The sequence below is a fragment of the Lithobates pipiens genome, unplaced genomic scaffold (genome assembly GCF_037356315.1).
Source record: "Lithobates pipiens isolate NorthernLeopardFrog02 unplaced genomic scaffold, aLitPip1_a1.2 Scaffold_22, whole genome shotgun sequence".
In the NCBI taxonomy this organism is placed as follows: Eukaryota; Metazoa; Chordata; class Amphibia; order Anura; family Ranidae; genus Lithobates; species Lithobates pipiens.
The window spans coordinates 252,801,200-252,822,164 of NW_027507784.1; the positions used below are offsets into that span (position 1 = coordinate 252,801,200).

Below are 20,965 nucleotides of genomic sequence, written 5' to 3' on the forward strand. Positions count from 1 at the left end.
TTGAAATCAAATTGGATTTCTATGGCCTCTTTCACACGGATGATCTGTTCAGGTCCCGCTGTCAGTTTTTTAGGTGGACCTCAACGGACGCTGACATCCGACCCGCTCCGATCCGAAAAAGTGTGACGGAGGAAAAACCTATTTTCCCAACCGTCTGTGGATCAGGTGATGGCGGACTCTACGGTCCGTCCTCATCCGATCCCCCATAGGAGAAAGCGGCACTCTGACAGGTCTGTCCTTGCACAGTGTGCAAAGACAGACCTGTCATCTGCCTCTTCAGCGGGTATAGATGGAGCGATCCCCCGCTGAGTAGAGCGGACTCCGTACAAGGACACGTCTGTGTGAAGGAGCCCTAATCCTGTTGTCACAAATAGGACAGAAGCCACTAGCATTAGACACTCATGGTTGGCTAATGCTTCTTTATTCAACCCCCCTGGTGTGTTGGCTCCTTTATTGGGGGTTTTCAAGGAATTGGTGTTGAAGGATCTAGACTCCTTGAACATTAAGATGGCTCAGTTGGATATTGAATTTAAACAGAGTCCCTAAAACAGAGGAACGAAATTATTGTCCGCCCTGAAGACAAGGGCGGGGTATTGTTGTTCTGGATGAATCTTATCTTTTGGAGATGGAAAGGATATTGTCGGATCATGAGACTTATATTTCTTTACCATCCAATCCCACTAATGGATATAAAAAAGATTGTCAGATTGATAGACGAGGGTTTTCATAAAAAGATTTTATCCAAGAAGGAGGAAGACCATTTGGTCCCCATGGCTCCATGTATTCCAGTGATGTACTACCTTCCTAAAGTTCACAAGGATCTGGCTAATCCCCCTGGTAGGTCAAATATTAGTGGGATAAATTCTGTGACTTCCAGGATAGGTAGATACATCAATGTTTTTTTTCCACCTCTGGTAGTACAAGCCCTGTCCTTTTTGAAGGATTCCACTCAGCTTCTAAACCTTCTTAGTTGTATTCAGGGGAAGGAGGGGTACATTTTGACAACGGCCGACGTATCATTGTACACTATCATATCTCATAAGAATGGTTTTGAGGCTGTGGACTCCTTTTTGAGGCATGATATCAGCTTGTTACCCATACAGTGTGATTTCAATCTGAAGCTTCTGACTTTTGCCATGAACCACAATTAATTTTAGTTTGTCGGCTCCTTTTACTTGCAGAGTAGGGGAGTCGCCATGGGTGCAAACTTTGCTCCAAGCATGGCGAACTTGTTCATGGCCTAATGGAATTAGCCTAATTGACTACTTGAACGGCTACTTCTGGCGGGTCACTTACGGTTATTTTATTATATTAGGACACGCCTCTTATGACACAATATTATTGCAAAATACGTAAGACAGTACCGGACGATGTAAGCACGCCATAATTTATGGACCTTTTAATGAGATTCTTTGCCTGTTATCTTTTTGCGGAAATGTGAGTGTACTATTTTTTTTTTTTTTATAAAATAGTGGTTTTAAAGCAATATTACACTATTGTGGTGCCCTTACATCTTTTGAGGTAAAGGGGCCGCAGTATATTCATATATATCCACTTACCTGGAGAAAGTGCTTCCTGGACTGAGATCGCCTTTTCCATAACTGACAGGAGTTGGAATGATGCAGTTAAGGATGCTCATCTTTATCGCATACGCGTTCCCTGACTCTTTATAATTTGAGAGTCAACTTCTTCTGGTAAGCAAGATTGCCTCTACACACCCCTTTTCACACTGCTGGTGCTGGGACTTCTATACCAACCTGTCCTCCATAATTGTTGGCGGTTTCTGAATAGGACTGTTCATCACAGAGCTTATATTTCAATTTTTCCCTATTGGCGCTGCACCCTTATATATTTGCGACCATCATCTTTCATTTCAAGCACCAGGAGTTTCTAATAATCTCCACAAAATCAACTATTGATCTGGCTCCTTGTGCCATTTCAAGTTTGATTATCATGAAAACATGGGATGCTAGTTCTGGCTTGTCTGGTTGGGAAGACTATACTCGAATATTGTGCCACAATGTGACCAGACAGCATAAACCTGTAAAAGTATATAAACATATACAAACAGTCAAACAATAAATCATGTAAAACATGTTCATTCTTAAAGTGGGTTAGAGTGAGAAATAATCAGCAATCAAGCAGAAAAGAAAGGTAAGGTACCATGGTGCTGAGGCCCCCGAGGCACTGTGATGTTGTGTTATGGCTTACTCTGCCTATTTGCAGGACCGTTTTTAAGGCAGGGCAAAAAGGGCAGCTGCCCTGGGCCCCATCATTGTTGTGGGGCCTAAAGCAGCTGCCTCATACATGCCAACTATCCCAGGTTAAATTCTCTTGTCCCTTGAAGTTTTAGTCCCGTGCTGCGTCACAATATCTCAGTGTAAAGTTCTGCTGCCCAACTCTGTCGTATTACCATGTACAGAAGACTCACCTGCAAACCCTGTGTTTACATGTAAATAACCTGCATTAATATGTAAATAGCAGCAGCATTAATACATAGTCATAGACCGCGGCATTGATATGTAAATAGAGGTGGCATTCATTTGTATATCATGTCCCCCTGAGGTCATATCTACCATCACTTCTGTTGAATGCTACCCACTGCTTGAAAGTCCTGCCTACAAATGTAGTCATTAAGCCTAACATCAGCCTGTTCTGCAAAGGTAAGCAAATTGGAGGTGGAACCCTTCTTTATAAGAACATGGTTCCACTGCACCCTGAATTTTGGTTCATGTGAATACGCACATCTCACCCAATGCATTAGGGTGTCATTAACAATTAATGGCACTTCTGTGTATCTGCTAAAGGGCAGCATGTCTCTGTGGTGCCAGGAAAGCGATTTTGCATGTATTCCCAACACACACAAATGTGCAGGCTAAATGTCTCAGTAACATTGGTGGTCAGTGTAAACCTTCTCATTACATTGGGTTTTGGAGTACAATCCTTTCATTCACACTAGTGGTCAGTCTGAAGGCCCCCTTTACATTGGTGTTCAGTGTAAATCCCCATTACATTGGTGGCCAGTGTAGAAACTTCTTTTTATATTGGTAATCGTTAAAAAAACAACAACTCGCATTTTTGGTCAGTTTCGAGTCCTCCCTTACATTGGTGGTATATGTAGAAGCCCCCTTTAAATTGGTGGTGAGTGTAAATCCCCATTACATTGGTGGCCAGTATAGAAATCCTCCTTTATTGGCTGTTGATGTAAAATCCCCCATTACATTGGTTGTCAGTGTAAATTCTTCATAACATTGGTGATCAGTGTACATTTCTCTTTACATTGGTGGTAAGTGCAGAATTGCCCTTACACTGGTGGTCAGTGTAAATCCCCCCTAACATTGGTGGTTCAGTGTAGAAGTCTCACCTTACATTGGTGGTCAGAAAAAGTCTCCTCGACAATGGTTGTCATTGTATATTCCCCCTTACACTGGTGGTTGGTGTAAATGCTCTTATTACATTGGTGTCAGTGTAGAAATCCCTTTTTTCTATTAGTGGGTGGCATAAAATCCCTGTTACATGGTGGTCAGTGCAAATTCCTCCTCACATTGATGGTCAGTGTAAATCCCCTCTCACATTGGCAGTTATTGTAAATTCACCAATACATTGGTAGGATCACCCAATATAAACTTGCCAAAGATTTCCAGCTTTGCTCTACATGATGACCAGAATTTGTCACAGTGTACTGCCTCCTAACTAATCCCATCCCCCCACCACTGCCACTGATCCCATCAACCCCCAGCATTGCCACTGATAACACCTCCCTTCCCCAGCATTGCCACTGATTCCATGAGTCCTAGAACCCCTAGGAGTTTTCTGTCTATTGATGGATTCCCTCACCTCCCCAGTCCATGGTGTGCAGGCAGTGAGGATATGATGTGCTGTAAACTTTTAGCAACCAATCAGTGAGCAGTAATGCTGTGCACTAACCTCTTGCATCCAATCATTGAGTAGTAAGGGTATGCAGTAACCTCTAGGAACCAATCAGTGTGCAGTAACAATGTGCAGTAACCTCTAGCAACCAATTAGTGGGTGGTATAGATGTCCAGTAACCTCTAGCTTTCAATCAGTGAGCAGCATTGATGTACAATAATCTCTAGCAACCAATCAACAAGCAGAAGTCATGTGCTGTAACCTCTAGAAAATAAACAGTGAGTCATTATGTGTCCTGTAACCTCTAGCAACCAGTCAGTGAGTGGTAATGATACACTGTAACCTCTAGCAACCAATCGCAATCGTTGACTGATCTCATTCAGCAAACTGATTTTGAGTCTAGCTGCTATTTATTGTATGTCTCATAGCATGTGGAGAGCGAAATTGCATGGAAAAAGGGGCCCAAGAAATGTTTGCATAGGGTCCAGTCAATATTAAAGATGACCCTGCTTATTTGTACATTGCTCTTGCAAAATGACCTCTTCTACAGCTACAGTGGACACTTCTTTCTCAATGCATTCACTCCTGCCCTCCGCATGGCCAAGGAGTTTTGTACTGGAGTGAATGGAGTCTGATGGGATGCCATCAAATATGCTTACTTTTGATTGAGAGTGCACAGCAGTGGGCAGAGCCAAAGCTGCTATTTAGTACAATTTTCTTCAAATCCACCCACTGCCATGTACTGTCTATTAAAAGTAAACGGATCCGATGGGGAACCAGTTTTTCAGTTCCCCATCAGGCTCTGCCCATTCAGTAATTATTTGTTTCCCAAAAATAGGCAATGCCATATTTATTTGGGTATGAAATCATCTTTGTTTACATTTAGTTTTTGGCTGTAGAATCTAACAGCTAAATCGAGCCGGGTATACAGTACTGTGTATGAAGCTGTCATATATATGACACCTTCCCAGAAAAGGCACAGCTCGCTCTGAGTACTAGTGCACCTCCTGTACACCAGCTCAGAGTTGATCCTAATTATCACCAGTTTCCTAATCTGAGAATTTGAGGTAATTCTTTAATTCTTTTTGTCTCTGCCATATAGACAGGTTCTTAAAGTGGTGGTAGCACAAACTACCTGAGTTTGCCACACAAGTTGGTAATGTTTCTGACACAGGCGCTAATGCTTGCCTATGGGGAACTACCAAAAGAAAAGTACTTTTAGGGCTATTTTGAATTCCCCTGATCCTAGTACAAGTAAAAAAAAAACTGAATATCTACAAATCCTTTCTGCCAACATATCAAAACAGCATTTACACATAATACATAAACATTTAACAGTTGAAGAAAACTTACCTAGAACCTGCCAGAATGACAGTTTTGGCCTGTTTTATGCCTCTTGGTACTAAATCTCGAATTACCTCCTGAATTATTAATGATCCCATGAATGAATAGTCTGGAAACCAGAAGGAAAACAAATCTGAAATAATAATCTATTGTATACATGTTTTTATCTTTATGTTTAATCTTTTTTATTAGTAGTTTTGTAGGCACAATATGACATATCGACAGATGTAATAACGTCAGTAAAAGGACCTGATCATGTCAGTGCCCACATGTATGGGTAACACATAGTAAAAATACAAGAGTCGAGAGCCATCAGTCCATATACTAAACATATGGAATATGAAACAGTCCTCAATTCCACAATACAATCAAGATCATACATTGTATAAAAACATGAATCTTAAAAGTAGGAGAGAGCAAATCATATAGTTACGCATGAGGGATGTGATATCCTATGTAAGTAATCATATAAAAGGAGCACCTATATAACAAACAGATCAACAGAGATAATGTAATCAGGAGCAGCAAGAGAGAAGGGAAGCAAGATAGGGAAAAGATTTAAAAAATAAGAGGAAAAAAAGGGGGGGGGGGCATGGGTGTCTACGAAGACAACAAAAGGCACGCTTTTATTTTTAAAACATTTATAAAAATTGAAATATTTATGTCTTTCATATTTTACACATTTAGTGCTTTATATTTCCAATAGATCTATGGATTCTCACTCTGGTGACTATTTGTATTTAAGGGTGACCATACAATGTCCAATCCTGCCTCCCAAGCTGAAGCCTTATATGGTAAGCATCAGGCCATTTACTGTCACCCTAGGGCAGTGATGGCAAACCTCGGCACCCCAGATGTTTTGGAACTACATTTCTCGTGATGCTCAACTACACTGCAGAGTGCATGAGCATCATGGCAAATGTAGTTCCAAAACATCTTGGGTGCCAAGGTTTGCCATCACTGCCCTAGGGGGGTAATAATAAGCACTTCAACCTTGGTATTTCTCACAGAGATTCTCCAACACATTTCACATGGTGCTTACACAAGGACTGAGTACCTTGAGCAATGGAGCAGCACAGGAAGAGAGTATTATTGAGTCAGGAGAACAAATAAGAAAAAAAACTCTGACTCTTTGCCATTCAGGGCAAGTAGCAGAGTCTCTTTAATGAAAAGAAAAAAAGAAAGGTGGTAATTGGGTATATGCAACTTTAGTCTGCCAGACAAATTACATGAGGGGTGATTCCTGACAATGCAGGGTTTTCAGGGTGACATTGGACCATTTATGGACAGCAAAAGGGAGTATAGTCAGCATCCTTGGAGAAAAACTTCCAAGATTAGAGGATGAATACCACAAAAAAAGTATTTTCTCTCAGCCTGAGGTGACTGATAGATTTGCACTGAAACAGAAGTAAAGTGCAACGACCACAAACAGTAATATTTGATAAGATGACCTCTTTCACAAGCTTATCTAAATTAATTTAAAACAAATGCTATATATATATTTTTAAATGAACACATTTTTAATTGTAATTTGGGAGTAATTTGCTATCTATACAGGGCAATTACAGAAAACATAACATACAAACAGCATGTTAAAGTGAAACTAAACCCTCTTATCCTTTACAACCAATGAAGCTGCCAACTTAGCCTCTGTTTGATCTGCAGTTGCCATTGTGCTGCACATGCATTCAGTTATGACACCAGCTATTTTATGACTTGACAAGTTGAGAGCACAAGCAACTGTAACAATTACCTTTAAAGGCATACCCTGGATATATCTGTTTTGGGCTTAGTTCCACCTAAACAAATAGTACTATAAAACCTTGGTTTGAGAGTAACTTAGTTTGAGAGCATTGTGCAAGACAAGCAACATTTTTTAAACAATTCTTTACTTAATATACATGCAATGTCTTGATATACAAGTAGAGTCATATCACAACTACACAACTGAGTATAAAAAGAAGAGCCGCCTTTAATTGTAGCAATATGGTAACAGTTAATGAAGGTATAACATTTAGCAACATATTGCTACACTTCCTCTCTTCTCTTTTATACTCTGTAGCTCCTGCTTTGTTTTGCTTCTAATCCCCTTGTGGAGGCTGGCATTTGTGGATGGACATTTTATGGTTACACAACCTGGTCACATTGCTATAATCTTTTTATATGGACTATAAACTGAAGGACCTATGAAAAAAGTGTTGTGAAATGAATCATTTGAGTTTACATTATTTTTTATGTGGAAATTCGGTTTGGATTACAAGCATGTTTCTGGAACGAATTATGCTTGCAATACAAGGTTTTACTGTGTAATAACCTAATTTGGTTGGTTACTGGCCTGTGTATAGATATCTGATATTAATTCACGGATGTAAGCAGCTACAGTGAATATTACAAAGGCTTATGGCGAAGGGAAATTGCAGATTTCCATTTTCATTCCACAGTTGGCCTCCTTCAACTAGTTTCAAGCTGCTTTTGCATTCCTATTGTTTTGTATTGGGAAAAAAAGCAGTTCTGATGAGAGAAAAGGCCCATTGACACTGGTAACAAGAATGGTGGGGGACTTAAAGTGGTTTTACTCCCTGTAAAACCACTTTTACCTACAGGTAAGCCTATATTAAGGCTTAACTGTAGGTGCTTGAAATATCTCCTAAACCTCCACGGTTTAGGAGATATTTCCGAAAGACCCCAGTGCCATTGACTACGGCGCATGCGTCAATGTCATTGGCGCATACGCACTTTAGGAAGGGCACATCGTGCCATTGCTAGTAGGTGTCATGCCGTGACTGTTGGCTCCCGCGTGCATACTAAGTGAAGCATAGTAGCCCAATACCTTTGCCGGGAAGTAAAGAGGAAGTAAAACCCACCAGGGTTTACTTCCTCTTTAAATGGAATAGGATCATGATGTGAGATGTGTCTGGTTAGCTGTAGATAACACAAAACAAGGGGCAGTAGAGCAGTTTGTTGTATGTAAAATGTAGGCAGCAGTCAAGAGATGTCTGATAACTGTTTCAAGGGACAGCATACAGAAAAAAAGAGAAATGTGAAAATGGGTAAAGAACCACTGAAGACCCTCTTGATGTTGCCTCATATATGCCCATTGCTTTGCTGAATACAGATATGAAAATCCAAGCAAAGGTCTTGAACAAAGGTTGAACAAAGTCATAGCGAAACTCATCCACCCTGACCAAACGGGTTTTATACCTGGAAGAACAACTAGTACAAATATACGGTATTTGAATCTCCAAGTCCAATGGACGGGAGTGGACAGAGGGTCATTCTGTCTCTGGATGCCGCAAAGGCATTTGTCAGCTTAGAGTGGCAATATCTCTGGAAGGCAATGGAAGCAGTCCAACTTGTACTGGGTTCCATCAACTGGGTGAAAATGCTTTATAGAGGCCCAGAGGCCAGCCTAAAGGTAAACAATGCATACTCTGATAAATTTGGATTGGGGAGGGGGGAGAGACAGGGATGTCCCCTGTCACCCCTCCTCTTTGCCATTGTGATTGAGCCTCTGGCTACTGCTTTTAGATCCTCTGACCAGGTGAGGGGCTTTAGAAGAAGTGATCTGGACGAAAAACTTGCATTATATGCAGATGACCTTCTGCTACTTCTTGGAGACATGCAGTATTCCCTATAATAGATTTGGTCAAATCTCTGGGTTAACGATAAATTGGGCAATATCCAGCTTGCTACCCGTAGACCCCTTGGGAGGCCCTCTGCCTGAGGAGGTGGCCCAGATCCAAGTGGTAAATAAATTTAAATACTTGGGTATAAATATTTCTAGGGACCCCCAACTTTATACCTTAGACAAAATAAAAGTGTTGAAACGCCTACCATAATCTGTGGCAGGTCATTGCTACCTAATTAAAATGATCGGGATGCCACAGCTTCTTTATGTACTTCATAATTCCCTAATTTGGCTATATAAAAAGTGGTTCCACAGGATGGACATCTTGTTTAGAGAAGTGATCTGGAAAGGCAGTCCAACAAGAATTAGTTTAACTACCCTGCAGCTTCAGAAGGCGGAGGGAAGAGTAGCGCTTCCACATCCCCTTAGCTATTTCTTGGCGTTGCAGCTTCAGCATATAACAGGGTGTAACCTAGTAGGCCACGAAGCAGGAAGAAAGATGCTCCTACAAAACACCCCACATGACTCAATACCTGAAGCCCTAGAGACAGGATCCTTTCCCTCAGGAATCCCTACCCTGAGCTTAATGATGAGAGTATGGGACACAGCGAAAACAATATTGAAGTATAGAGGTCTCACGGAATACACCCCCTTGTGGGAGAATAGAAAATTGGGAGCGCTACAAAGATGGGGGTAGTAAGGGAATGGGAGAGATGCGGAATAAAATATATCACCCAGCTATACCTAAACAACACCCTGAAATCTTTCCAGGAACTGAGAGACCAATATGCCCTACTGAGACCCTATGCCCTACTGAACAAATCTTTTTTTAGATACTTGCAGGTCAGGCACTCACTGGATGAACAGTTCAGAGGGAGCTCCCTGGAATGGAGTACAATCCCAGTACTTGAAAATGAATTAACGCTGAGACAGGAAAGGGTCTAATTTAAAAAATATACCCTGATATCAATAAAGGGAGAATGGGAGGGATGGCACCTCCCCCCCTCCCCCCCACATATAGGAAAAAATGGGAAAAAAATGTGGGAGACATTTCCAAATCGCAGTGGAAAAGAATTTTGGAACTGGCTCCATTGGTCTTGCTATCCCCCACCCCTCAGAGGATGTCACATTTGTTCTTATAGAACTTACTATTCTCCTAGGAAACTTCTCCGGTTCGACCGTCGGCCAGACTCAAGTTGCCCTAGGTGTGGGGTCTTAGAAGCGCATGTGCTCCATAGGTTTTGGAGATGCCCAAAGCTGTTCCCTTACTGGACAGAGGTGACGGGAGTCATCGACCAGACGTTTGGATCCTCCGCTGAGTTGGAGGTAAAACGTTGCCTATTGGGAATAGTAGAGGGAGTGGGAAATCCAGGAAACATCCAGGTAGCTGTCATGAGATGTTTATTCCAAGCAAGGAACCTGATCACCTGGAGATGGCAGTTGGGGTTGCCTCTGCGTCCAGTGGGGAATGGCTGAACAGCATGAATGGGGTAATTCTTAAGAAGAAATTGATATATACAAAACATGGGGCGTTAAAGAAATATGACTTGATTTGCAAACACTTGTGGGAAGCAAGAGGCTTTATTGTGTAATGTCTACTAGGCTGGGGAAAAAAAATGGACCAAAAATGTATTTTTTAAATGCTGCAAGCATTAGGACATAGTATTTGCAATCCACACATTTCCCAGTGGTAAGTGGTCTCTTCAAAGGTGGGCATTTCTCATGCCCTATACTAAATACCCTGTAGAACAGTGGTTCTCAACCTTTCTAGTGCCGTAACCTCTTGATAAAATTTCCTAAGTTGTGGGACATCTAACAGTAAAATTATTTTCGTAGCGTGGGTGGTCAGCACCCAAGGTAAGACAAGTAACTTGCATAGCCGACGGACATTTAGCGAACACTGAGTCCCTTCCACTTGTACAGTATTATAACCCCTTATGATACATTTTAGGATGTATCACTGTTTCTCTTTGTTTTTCTTTCTTTACCTTTTATCTCTCTCTGTCCGAATTTCTTGTTTTTTTCCCCATCCCTCTCTCTAGCCATCTTTCTTGTTCTTGCTCTTATTCTTTCTCTCCCTTTTTCTTTGTTCCTCCACCTCTTTTCCTCTCCCTTCCATGTATTCTCTATTTTTATTCGGCCATTCACCTATGCCAAAATCAGGAGATAGGGTCTCCTCCAGCCCTTCCCACTTCACATTCCTCACTGGTCAGCTGACCTCTAGTCTCTGCCCCCCAGCCATGCCGTGAACTGAATTGGCAGCTGCGAAGAGGCTAAGTGGATTCAGGAACAGCCCAGGATTTGGTGACCCCTGGCAAAACGTCATTCGACCCCCGGGGGGGGGGGGGCTCCAAACCCCAGGTTTAGAACCACTGCTGTAGAGGAAAGATGCTTATACTTACCTATTCTGAGGACCCTCCTGTCCAGTCACATGGTTGGCTTTCAGCACCAGCTTCAGTAAAGAGCAGGGACAGCTGACAAAGGATGCCCCATAGTAAACCTATGAGTGACATCACTGTATAGGCACTGCAGCCATTGTTGGCAATCTCTCCTCTTCACTAACCCGGCCGCTGGGGAAATCCTGTGACTGGACTGAAGCACCCTCAGTATGGGTAACCATAGACATCTTTGTCCTACAGGGTAGTTTGTATAGGGCTTAGAATGGGGGTGGGTGCAGGGGTGCAGGCTTAAGAACACATTTTTTACTGGACTTCTACTTTAAGAGCTGGGGCATTTCTGGTAGATGAAAGGGTATTTTTCAATATGCCTCATTCACTCCACAATACTGGTGTGATGCAGTGCAGTTTGAAAAAAATGCAGCATATCACTGCACTGCCACACAATGCACAACGCTGCTGTGCAGAAACATGAATGAAGTGTCACTGTGACATGTCAGATAAAGTTAGAAAAAAAGTAAGCAGTTTAATGAACTTATATGCACATTGCACCACTCCCTGCTGGACCTTACACTGACAGCTGCCCGCATGGTAAAATGCAAAATTTTCTAAGATGGCTGGTGTGAAGGGCTTTACAGGCGCTATTTCTAGCACCAAAACACCTGAAAACTGCCTCCCATTCATTGCAATGGGTGCTTTCACACCCGGGCAGTGCTCTTGTGGGACGTTAGAAAAAGTCCTGCACGGGTGGCAAAAGGCATTACAATGAATGAGCATCGCTTCCGAAGTGCCTGAAAAGCATTTTGAAGCGCCACAACACGGGAGTTTTTAAACCCTTTTTTGGGGTTATAAGCACCCCGTTAGCAGACAAAAACAGTGGCAAACACCACTAAAATGAGCGGCACTTTATCGCAAACTCACAGGTGGCCCCAGTGTGAAAGAGGTCTTAGTGAATCAAGTCTTTAGTTTGAAATAGTTAGAGCTATAGTACCTACACCAGTTTAGCCTTTCAGTGGTAATCTTGTTAAACAAACAGAAATATTTTTACCATTGTTAGCTTTGGATATGTTTCCGCTCCAGACATCACTTGAGCAATAGGGCAAAAAACTGGAGAAAGAAAGGAAAATATCTATTAATAAATTAGCAAAAGTATATACAGTGGGGAAAAATATATATTAGATCCCCTGCAGATTTTGTAAGTTTGCCCACTTACAAAGAAAAGAAGGATCTATATTTTTTATCATAGATGTATTTTACATGACAGAGACAGAATATCAACCAAAAATCCAGAAAAAGCACATGATACAAATGTTATAAATTGAGTTGCAGCTCAGTGAGTAAAATAAGTATTTGATCCTCAACCAAGCATGACTTAGTACTTGGTGGAGAAACCCTTGTTGGCAAGCACAGAGGTAAGACGTTTCTTGTAGTTGGATACCAGGTTTTCACACATCTCATGAGGGATTTTGGTCCACTTTTCTTTACAGATCTTCTCTAAGGCTGAATTCACACCTATGCAGTTTTAGTGCTTTTTGCATTTTTCAGATTTGCACTACAGTCCCTTCAACATGGTTTCCTATGGAACACGTTCTGTAGTACAAATATGCAAAATGCAAAAAGCACTAAAACTGCATGGGTGTGAATCCAGCCTAAATCCTTAAGGTTTTTTGGCTGTGTCTTGGCAACTCGAAACTCTTTAACTTTAATGTGCTTTTTCTTGAGCCACTCTTTTGTTGCCTTGGCAGTAAAGTATGTTTTGGGTCATTGTCATGCTGAAAGGTGATCCACGACCCATCTTCAGTGTTCTGGCTGAGAGAAGAAGGTTCTCATCCAAGATTTTACAATACATGGCCAAACTTATTGGCCCCTCAATGTGGCAACATAGACCTGTACCTTTAGCAGAGAAACAGCCCCAAAGCATAATATTTCCACCCCCATTGACTATAGGGAGGATTTTCTTAGTGTCATAGATAGCATTTTTCTTCCTCCAAACATGCAGAGTTGAGTTAATGCCAAAGAGCTCAATTTTGGTCTCATCTGATCACAGCACTTTCTCCCAATCCTTCTCTGAATTATTTAGTTGTTAATTGGGAAACTTCAGATGGGCCTGTACATATGCCTTCATGAGGAGGAGGACCTTACGGGCATTGCAGGACTTCAGTCCATGGCAGCGTATTGTATAACCCATGGTTTGTTTGGTGGCTGTCCCAACTGCCTTGAGATCATTCACAAGCTCCTCCTGTGTAGTTCTGGGCTGATCCCTCACTTTTCTCATGATCATTCTTACCCCATGAGGCTAAATCTTGCATGGAGCTCCAGACCGAGGGCAATTGATGGTTATTTTGTAATTCTTCCATTTGCAAATAATCCCTTAAACAGTTGTCTCCTTCTCACCAAGCTTCTTGCTGATGATCTTGTAGCCCATTCTAGCCTTGTGTAGGTCTACAGTCTTGTCCCTGATGTCCTTTGACAGCAGTTTGGTGTTGCCCATGATGGTGGGTTTGAAAGGAAGAAAGAGATTCTGTGGACAGGTGTCTTTTATACACATAATGAGTTGTGGTTAGGAGCACCCTATTAAATTTACAGGACTGATCTGTGTACCACATAAGCGCATACTGTAGCCAGCCCAGGGGCCAGAATTATTGTTGGTTGGTAGGGGTTCAAATATTTGTTTTACTCACTGAACTATAACTCAATTTATAACATTTGTATAATGTTTTTTTTTTCTGAATTTGTGGTTGATATTGAGTCTCTATCATTTAAAGCGGGAGTCCACCGGGACTCCGCGTTTTTTTTTTTTTTTTTTAAAAGCCAGCAGCTACAAATACTGCAGCTGCTGACTTTTAAATAGTGACACTTACCTGTCCAGCGCGCCCGCGATGTCGGCACCCGAAGCCGATCGCTCGCTCGGCTGCCGGGTCCCGCCGCCATCTTGGGTATGGGAATCAGGAAATGGAGCCTTTCGGCTTCATTTCCCGGTTCCCTACTGCGCATGCGCGAGCCGCGCGGCGCAATCCGGACGGTCCCCGCTGCCTCTGGGAGCTGTGTGTTTCCCAGCAGGCAGCGGGGCACTTGCTGAAGGGGGCGGGCGCTTGCGGAACGGGGGCGTAACCTACGCTCGTTCCGCAGAGAGCTAGCCCGGAAGTGGGTGCAGTTACCTGGATTATCCAGGTAACTGCACCCCCCTCCCCCCTGAAAGGTGCCGATTGTGGCGCCGGAGGGGGGGGGGATTCCGATGAGCGGAGGTCCATTTTAGGGTGGACCTCCGCTTTAAAATGCACATAACTTTTAAACAATTATAGACCCTTCATTTCTTTGTAAGTAGGGCAAACTTACAAAATCTGCAGGGGATCAAATAATTATTTTCCCCACTGTATATGTTACATGGTAAAAAATGAGTCATGCATAATCATTAACAAATTAAACATCTTTGTGTATTAGAGTGCTTTTCCAAAACAGTTTTTTAGTAAAGCTCACAGACCACTAAGCAGCAATTCCCTGTTCTCGAATCTGGTACACCAACCCAATTGTCAGCAAGGGTCATTTTACACAGGTGGTCCGCCTGGTGGACTCCACTTTGCTCAGTGGGGGGATCAATCCTCTGATCCCCAATGAGCAGGCGGATGACAGGTCCGTCTCCGCTCACTGTACTGAGATGGACCTGTCAGAATCCCACTCTTCTCTATGGGGAGATCAGATGAAAATGGAACGCCTGTTGCGAGCTGGATGGCAAATAGGGTCTCTATCCATCTGGATTTCACAGATAGGATTGGATCGGATTGCAGCGGGTGACAGTGGACATATCACTGCTGACATCCGCCGCTCCATAGGAGTGAATGGAGGCTCTGGACAGGTCTGTGGACCTGATCGGAAAGCCGTGTGAAAGAGGCCTAAGGCTGTCAGCAGACCTCTCAGGAGCTCAGGCTACACCTGCTCTGCTTTTGAAGCATCCACTCACATGCTTTAAGGACCGGTTCACACCAGAACACAGCGCTGAAAATGCATGTTCTGTGTGCTTTTGCCACACTGTGCTCAAAACACACTTTTGCCTTTGCGATCTGCTGCGCGGGCTAATGTATTGCTATAGACATCATAAGTGCAGGGATACCCAACCACTTGCAAATAAAATTTAAAAAACAGAATTTTTACTTGAACATGATTGGATGATGGAAGTCAGCACAGCTTCACCTCACCTGCAAAGGGCAACTTCTCTTGCAAAGTGCAACTTCTCTTGCAAAGTTAACAGTGCATTTCCCTTTAGTAAATCAACACTACTGTCTCCTTCATTGAGCTTATCCTTCTAACATCACTGATCCCTGTAAAGATGTCTGACAACAAAAGTTTAGAGAAGGCTGGAGGGAGCTCCTTCTCAGTGTTGGAGTCCTCATTCCCTTTCACTGCATATGAATGAATAGAAGTCTCTCTACAAAACCTGTAATGTCGCATAAAATGCATAACTATGTAAATCTTAAAAAGGGAGGTTGCACAGGCCCAGAGGAAATTTAATGTCCTGCTTGATCTGACTGCAAGGGTTCATTTAAGATGCAATGGGGTTGATTTACTAAAGGCAAATAGACTGTGCATGTTGCAAGTGCAGTTACTCCAGAGCTTAGTAAATGAGGTAAAGCTTCACTTTACAAAGAATACCCAATCACATGCAAGCAAAATATTTTTTTTTAAATGCATTTTTGCTTGCAAATGATTGGATGATTGAAGTCTGCAAAGCTTCCCCTCATTTACTAAGCTCCAGAACTGTCCTTGCAAAGTGCACAGTCTATTTGCCTTTAGTAAATCAACCCCGGCCTGTACACTTTGAGTGCAGTTGCATTTGTTCTTTGCATTTGTACCAGATCTTAGTAAATTCTTTGTAAAGTGAAGCTTCGCCTTATTTACTAAGGTCTGGAGCAAATTCCCTTGCAGAGTGCAAATGCACTTGCAAATTCAACAGTCTATTTGCCTTTAGTAAACCAACCCCATTGAGTTATGGCAATTGTAGTGTAAGCAGGATTGTATAGGTAACTCATTAAATGATTTTACGTGCTGCATGGAGTTCTTCTGTAGCCCAAAGTTTTATGCAAAACTTTTTATGCTATTCCTTGTAATTTGGTCTGGAGTTTTCAGTGTTTGTGTGGTACTATCTCATATTTGTTTAAATCAGGGGTCTCCAAACTTTAAACAAAGGGCCAGTTTACTGTCCTTCAGGGGAGCCTGACTGTAGTGAGAAGAAAAGGTCTCAACGTTAGTGGGAAAAACAATGCCCCATCTTTGGTGTCAGTGGGAGAAATTGTGCCCTATCGTTGGTGTCATTGGGAGGAAACTTGCCCCAATGGTAGTGTCACTGGGAGGATTTGGGCTGGGGGGGGGGGGGGGGTTGGAGGGTTGTCCCATTGTTGGTTTTAGAGCCAAGTAAAAGCAAGCAAAGGGCATCTGGTTCCCAGGCCGCAGTTTGGAGACCAATGGTTGAAATGTATTGGTGATATTCAAGGATAGTTGTTCATGCATTTTTGTTTTTAGAAGACATTCACAGCAGTGTTGGACAATTCTTTATACTTATCACAATAATAGTAGACATACACAGCATTTAGATTCCACCAGTGAGGATTCTCATCTTGCCTGGGCGAGAGAATTCCTGTGCCTGCCAAAAACAATGATTGAAATGTATATCACTTAAATTGCATTTCTGTGGTCGAAGATGTGATAAGATGTGATTGAGATATATATAAATATATATATATATATATATATATATATATATATATATATATATAAGAGAGAGAGAGATAGATACTTTATCACATCAGAGGGCCTCATAACAATTTGCAGGGTGCATGTATAAATCCAACTTTTCAAATGTTATCATTATAGAAATAGATCTTCTTTTTTTTTTTCTATGACAGCAAAAATATAAACTGTGTTAAGAGTTTCACCCAAGAGAAAAAAAAAAAACTATGTTGCTCTTTTGATATATCTACATATTTTTTTTAAAGTTTTATTGATTCAGGTTGTATACAGTATATCTTAACACGTAATTGCTCACTGTGGCTGCGTAAAGCATACAAAACCCTGAAATAAAAATGTAAAACTTTTCTTACCAGTCCTGTGATGTGGTGGCTGTATTTGTTTTCTTATTTTTTTTCCCAGGCTGTTTTCTCTTTATTTTTACCTGGTGATTTGTTAGTAACATGCTTCCTGTCTTTAGTTGAAAACACTCACCCACCGCATAGGAATTGTATTATCATCCTAGGCTTTTTTTTTTTTTACTTAGACTACAAACTCCTCCTCCTCTTGTCTCCATTAAAAATGTGGAAGGGGCTGTGTAAAAAACATTTGGCCACTGACCCCACTTATAAATGACCTTCACAGCAAGGAGCAGAGCACATGGAAGGGCAACGCATGCAAAACAAAACCAAAGAAGATTCCCAGCTCAACTCGCCAGCAGTGTTGGTCATCTTACTTTAAAAAAGTAATTCGTTAAGTTACAAATTGCTTCTCCCAAAAAAGAATTGCGTTAGTAACTTGGTTACTACGTTGGAAAAGTAATTAGTTACTCAGCAAAGTAACTGTGACTTTTTTTTAATATTCTATAGATGGGACTAGCGAGGGAAGTGAATGTCGCTGCCTCCATCAGCGAGATTGACAACTCGCAAGCGCCGTCGCCTGGTATGGATTTAAAGGGGAACCCCTATGCCGAAAAAACGGCAACTCTTTTACTAGCGGAGGAGCCCGGTCTCCTCCGTCCTTCTTCTCTGTTCTTCTTCTTTCTTCTTCCGATGTTGACACGACGCTCTCTCCCACTGTAATGCCGTGTGAGCGCTGTGCGATCACTTATATAGGAATGGGGTGTGGTCACCGAGTGATGTCATACGGTGCCCCCACCCCTTATGATGTCACAGTCCCAGCATGCCTCAGGACATCACCCGGTGACCGCGCCCCATTCCTATATAAGTGATCGCGCAGCGATCACGCGGCATTACAGTGGGAGAGAGCGTTGTGTCAAAATCGGAAGAAGAAAGAACAGAGAAGAGGCCAGAAGAAAAGGCTGAACAGAGCAAGGAAGTCAAAAGAAGACCCCCGAACTCGGAAGAAGACCCCCGGAGCTGATTAATAAATTATTTTAAAAACCTGTTTTTTTTTTTTATTAACACTTTTTTCCCCAGGTGAATGGGTAGGGGTCCGTAATCTGGGGGCCCCCTTATTAAAGGGGGCTCCCAGATTCCGAAAAGCCCCCTGCCCACAGACCCCGAAAACCAGGGTTGTCGGGAAGAGGCCCTTGTCCTCATCAACATGGGGACAAGGTGCTTTGGGGTGGGGGGCCACAGGGCCCACCCCTTCCCCAAAACACCCCTCCATGTTGAGGGCACGGGGCCTGGTACAGCTCAGGAGGGGGGGCGTTCACTCGTCCCCACCCCCTTTCCCGACCGGCCGGGCTGCGTGCTCGGACAAGGGTCTGCTATGGACTTTGGGGGGACCCCACGCCGTTTTTTTGGCATAGGGGTTCCCCTTTAAATCCATACCAGGCGACGGGGTTCGCGAGGTGTCAATCTCGCCGATGGAGGTTAGATTAGTCGTTACCCTTTAAAGTAAATGCGTTAAGTAGCGCCGTTTATTTTAACTGAGTTTCTTACATCACTTCTCGCCAGACAATCTGCTACCAACAAAAGATGTTGTGTAGTTCTTAGAAAAAAAGCTTGGAAAGCTGAAAACTTGGTTGGAAATTACAGTTCATCTCACAGGAAGTTACAGGGCTACTGGATTTCTGACAATTTCAAAAGATACTTTTATATACAGTACATGGAGAAAATGTACTTGAAAATAAAACAAATGCAGGCAACACATCCACAGAATAGCAAACCACAATATATTAAAATCTTGATTGTTAGGTTTCATTTTTGTAAGTTTATAACAATGTTTTATTGTTTTGCCAAATAATCCAAACAATTCTGACACAATTGACAGAAGATTGTCATTTATGCTCCGTACACATGATCCGAAAATCGGATGACAGATCGTCCAACTTTTTTTTAGCTTACTAGTCACAAGTAGAAATTGAATAGGTTACTAAAGTCACTGGAAAAATCGGACCTGATGTCATGTCGTAGTGTATTTGTATTGTATTTTCAGACAACAACTGTATCGACTAAACAAAAATCGTACGATATGGTATCTTACGAGGAAAATGTTCATGCTTGTTCGATCTAATAATATTGAATAATATCGGTTGAACTATCATGATCGGCTCTTGAAACCACGATCTCATCGAAAGTGGTATTTTTCGTCCGATTTTTGGATCGTGTGTAAGGGCCATTAGGCTTGGTTCACATCATTACAGCATGCTCCTCTACCCACAAAAAACACGGGGAAAGAAGTCCCTAAAAAAAATTTTTAATTGTGGCACACAGAACCGATGGCACTGAAGTCGAATCTAAATACTTCATTATATTAAAATTAACAAGGAAGGACGTTGTGTTGTACATATTGGTGAAGGGAACAAACTCCAAGGTGGCTTCATCCTAGAGACTATGGTGTTTTTCTAAATGTGTACTGTTAATACAAACTGCTTGCGAAAGAAGAGATGTAATTACCTCACCAGCAAATGGTGCCTGAGATCCTCACTGTCTTCAAGAGCTATGGTTGCCAAAAAATCTTTTGAATCCAACACACTTTTGTCAGATGCTTAGTCCCCCCTCAATGCCGTGATTCCATCTTCTAACACAGGATACAGTGTTTGCATAGCGGCTGGCGAATGGAATCGCAGCACATATCAGGGGACCAAAATATCTGACACATCTGAAAGTGCCGGCTGTAGAAGATACTTTGGGGGTTATTTACAAAAGGCAAATCCACTTTGCACTATACGTGCAAACTACAAGTGCAAAGTACACTTGAAATTGCACTTGGAAGTGCAGTCCCTGTAGATCCGAGGGGAACATGCAAGGAAAACAAAAAACAGCATTTTAGCTTGCACATGATTGGATGATAAAATCAGCAGAGCTTCCCCTCATTTCAGATTTTCCTCTCAGATCTACAGCGACTGCACTTCCAACTGCAATTTCAAGTGCACTTCGCACTTGTACTGTGCAAAGTAAATTTTTCTTTCGGAAAAAACCCGTCTAACACTATAAGAAGATTCTGTAACTCTTTAAGACAGCTAAAATCTGAGGCACTGCCCACTGAAGAGGTAACTATTATGCCTCTTTTTTCTGACAGTGTTGCTTCGATCATGTAAATATGAATCATTGCAATATTTTGTATTTTTTAGCGAGGAGTTGAAGCTTTAGACTTAATTTTACATATATTTCCGAAAGTGCTTAGCAGTGCATTAAAAACACACTGGGGGTTATTTACGAAAGGCAAATCCACTTTGCACTACAAGTGCAAACTACAAGTGCAAAGTGCACTTAAAATTGCACTGAAAGTGCACTTGGAAGTGTAGTCGCTGTAGATCTGAGGGGGACATGCAAGGAAAATATATATTTTTTTAGCTTGCACATGTTTGGATGATAAAATACGCAGAGCTTCCCCTCATTTCAGATCTACCCCTCAGATTTACAGCGACTGCACTTCCAAGTGCACTTCCAGTGTAATTTCAAGTGCACTTTGCACTTGTAGTTTGCTCTTTTAGTCCAAAGTGGATTTGCCTTTTGTAATTGTAAATAGCCTCCACTGTTCAAACATCCTCACAGCTCAATACATTAATATGTACCTGCCATTGTGCCTTAGGCCGCGT

General features: G+C 42.1%; 1 protein-coding gene across 1 annotated transcript in view; it reads right to left on the reverse strand.

The window, feature by feature from the left end:
• Positions 1-20,965, reverse strand: part of LOC143924566 (palmitoleoyl-protein carboxylesterase notum2-like) — a 104,909-nt gene that overhangs the window by 71,638 nt on the left and 12,306 nt on the right. Inside the window, exons 5-7 of the mRNA XM_077448944.1 lie at positions 16,813-16,873; positions 12,287-12,345; positions 5,224-5,323 (exon numbers count right to left, since the gene is read on the reverse strand). Of these exons, the coding sequence (XP_077305070.1) occupies positions 5,224-5,323; positions 12,287-12,345; positions 16,813-16,873 (220 nt within the window). The remainder of the gene's footprint in view (positions 1-5,223; positions 5,324-12,286; positions 12,346-16,812; positions 16,874-20,965) is intronic.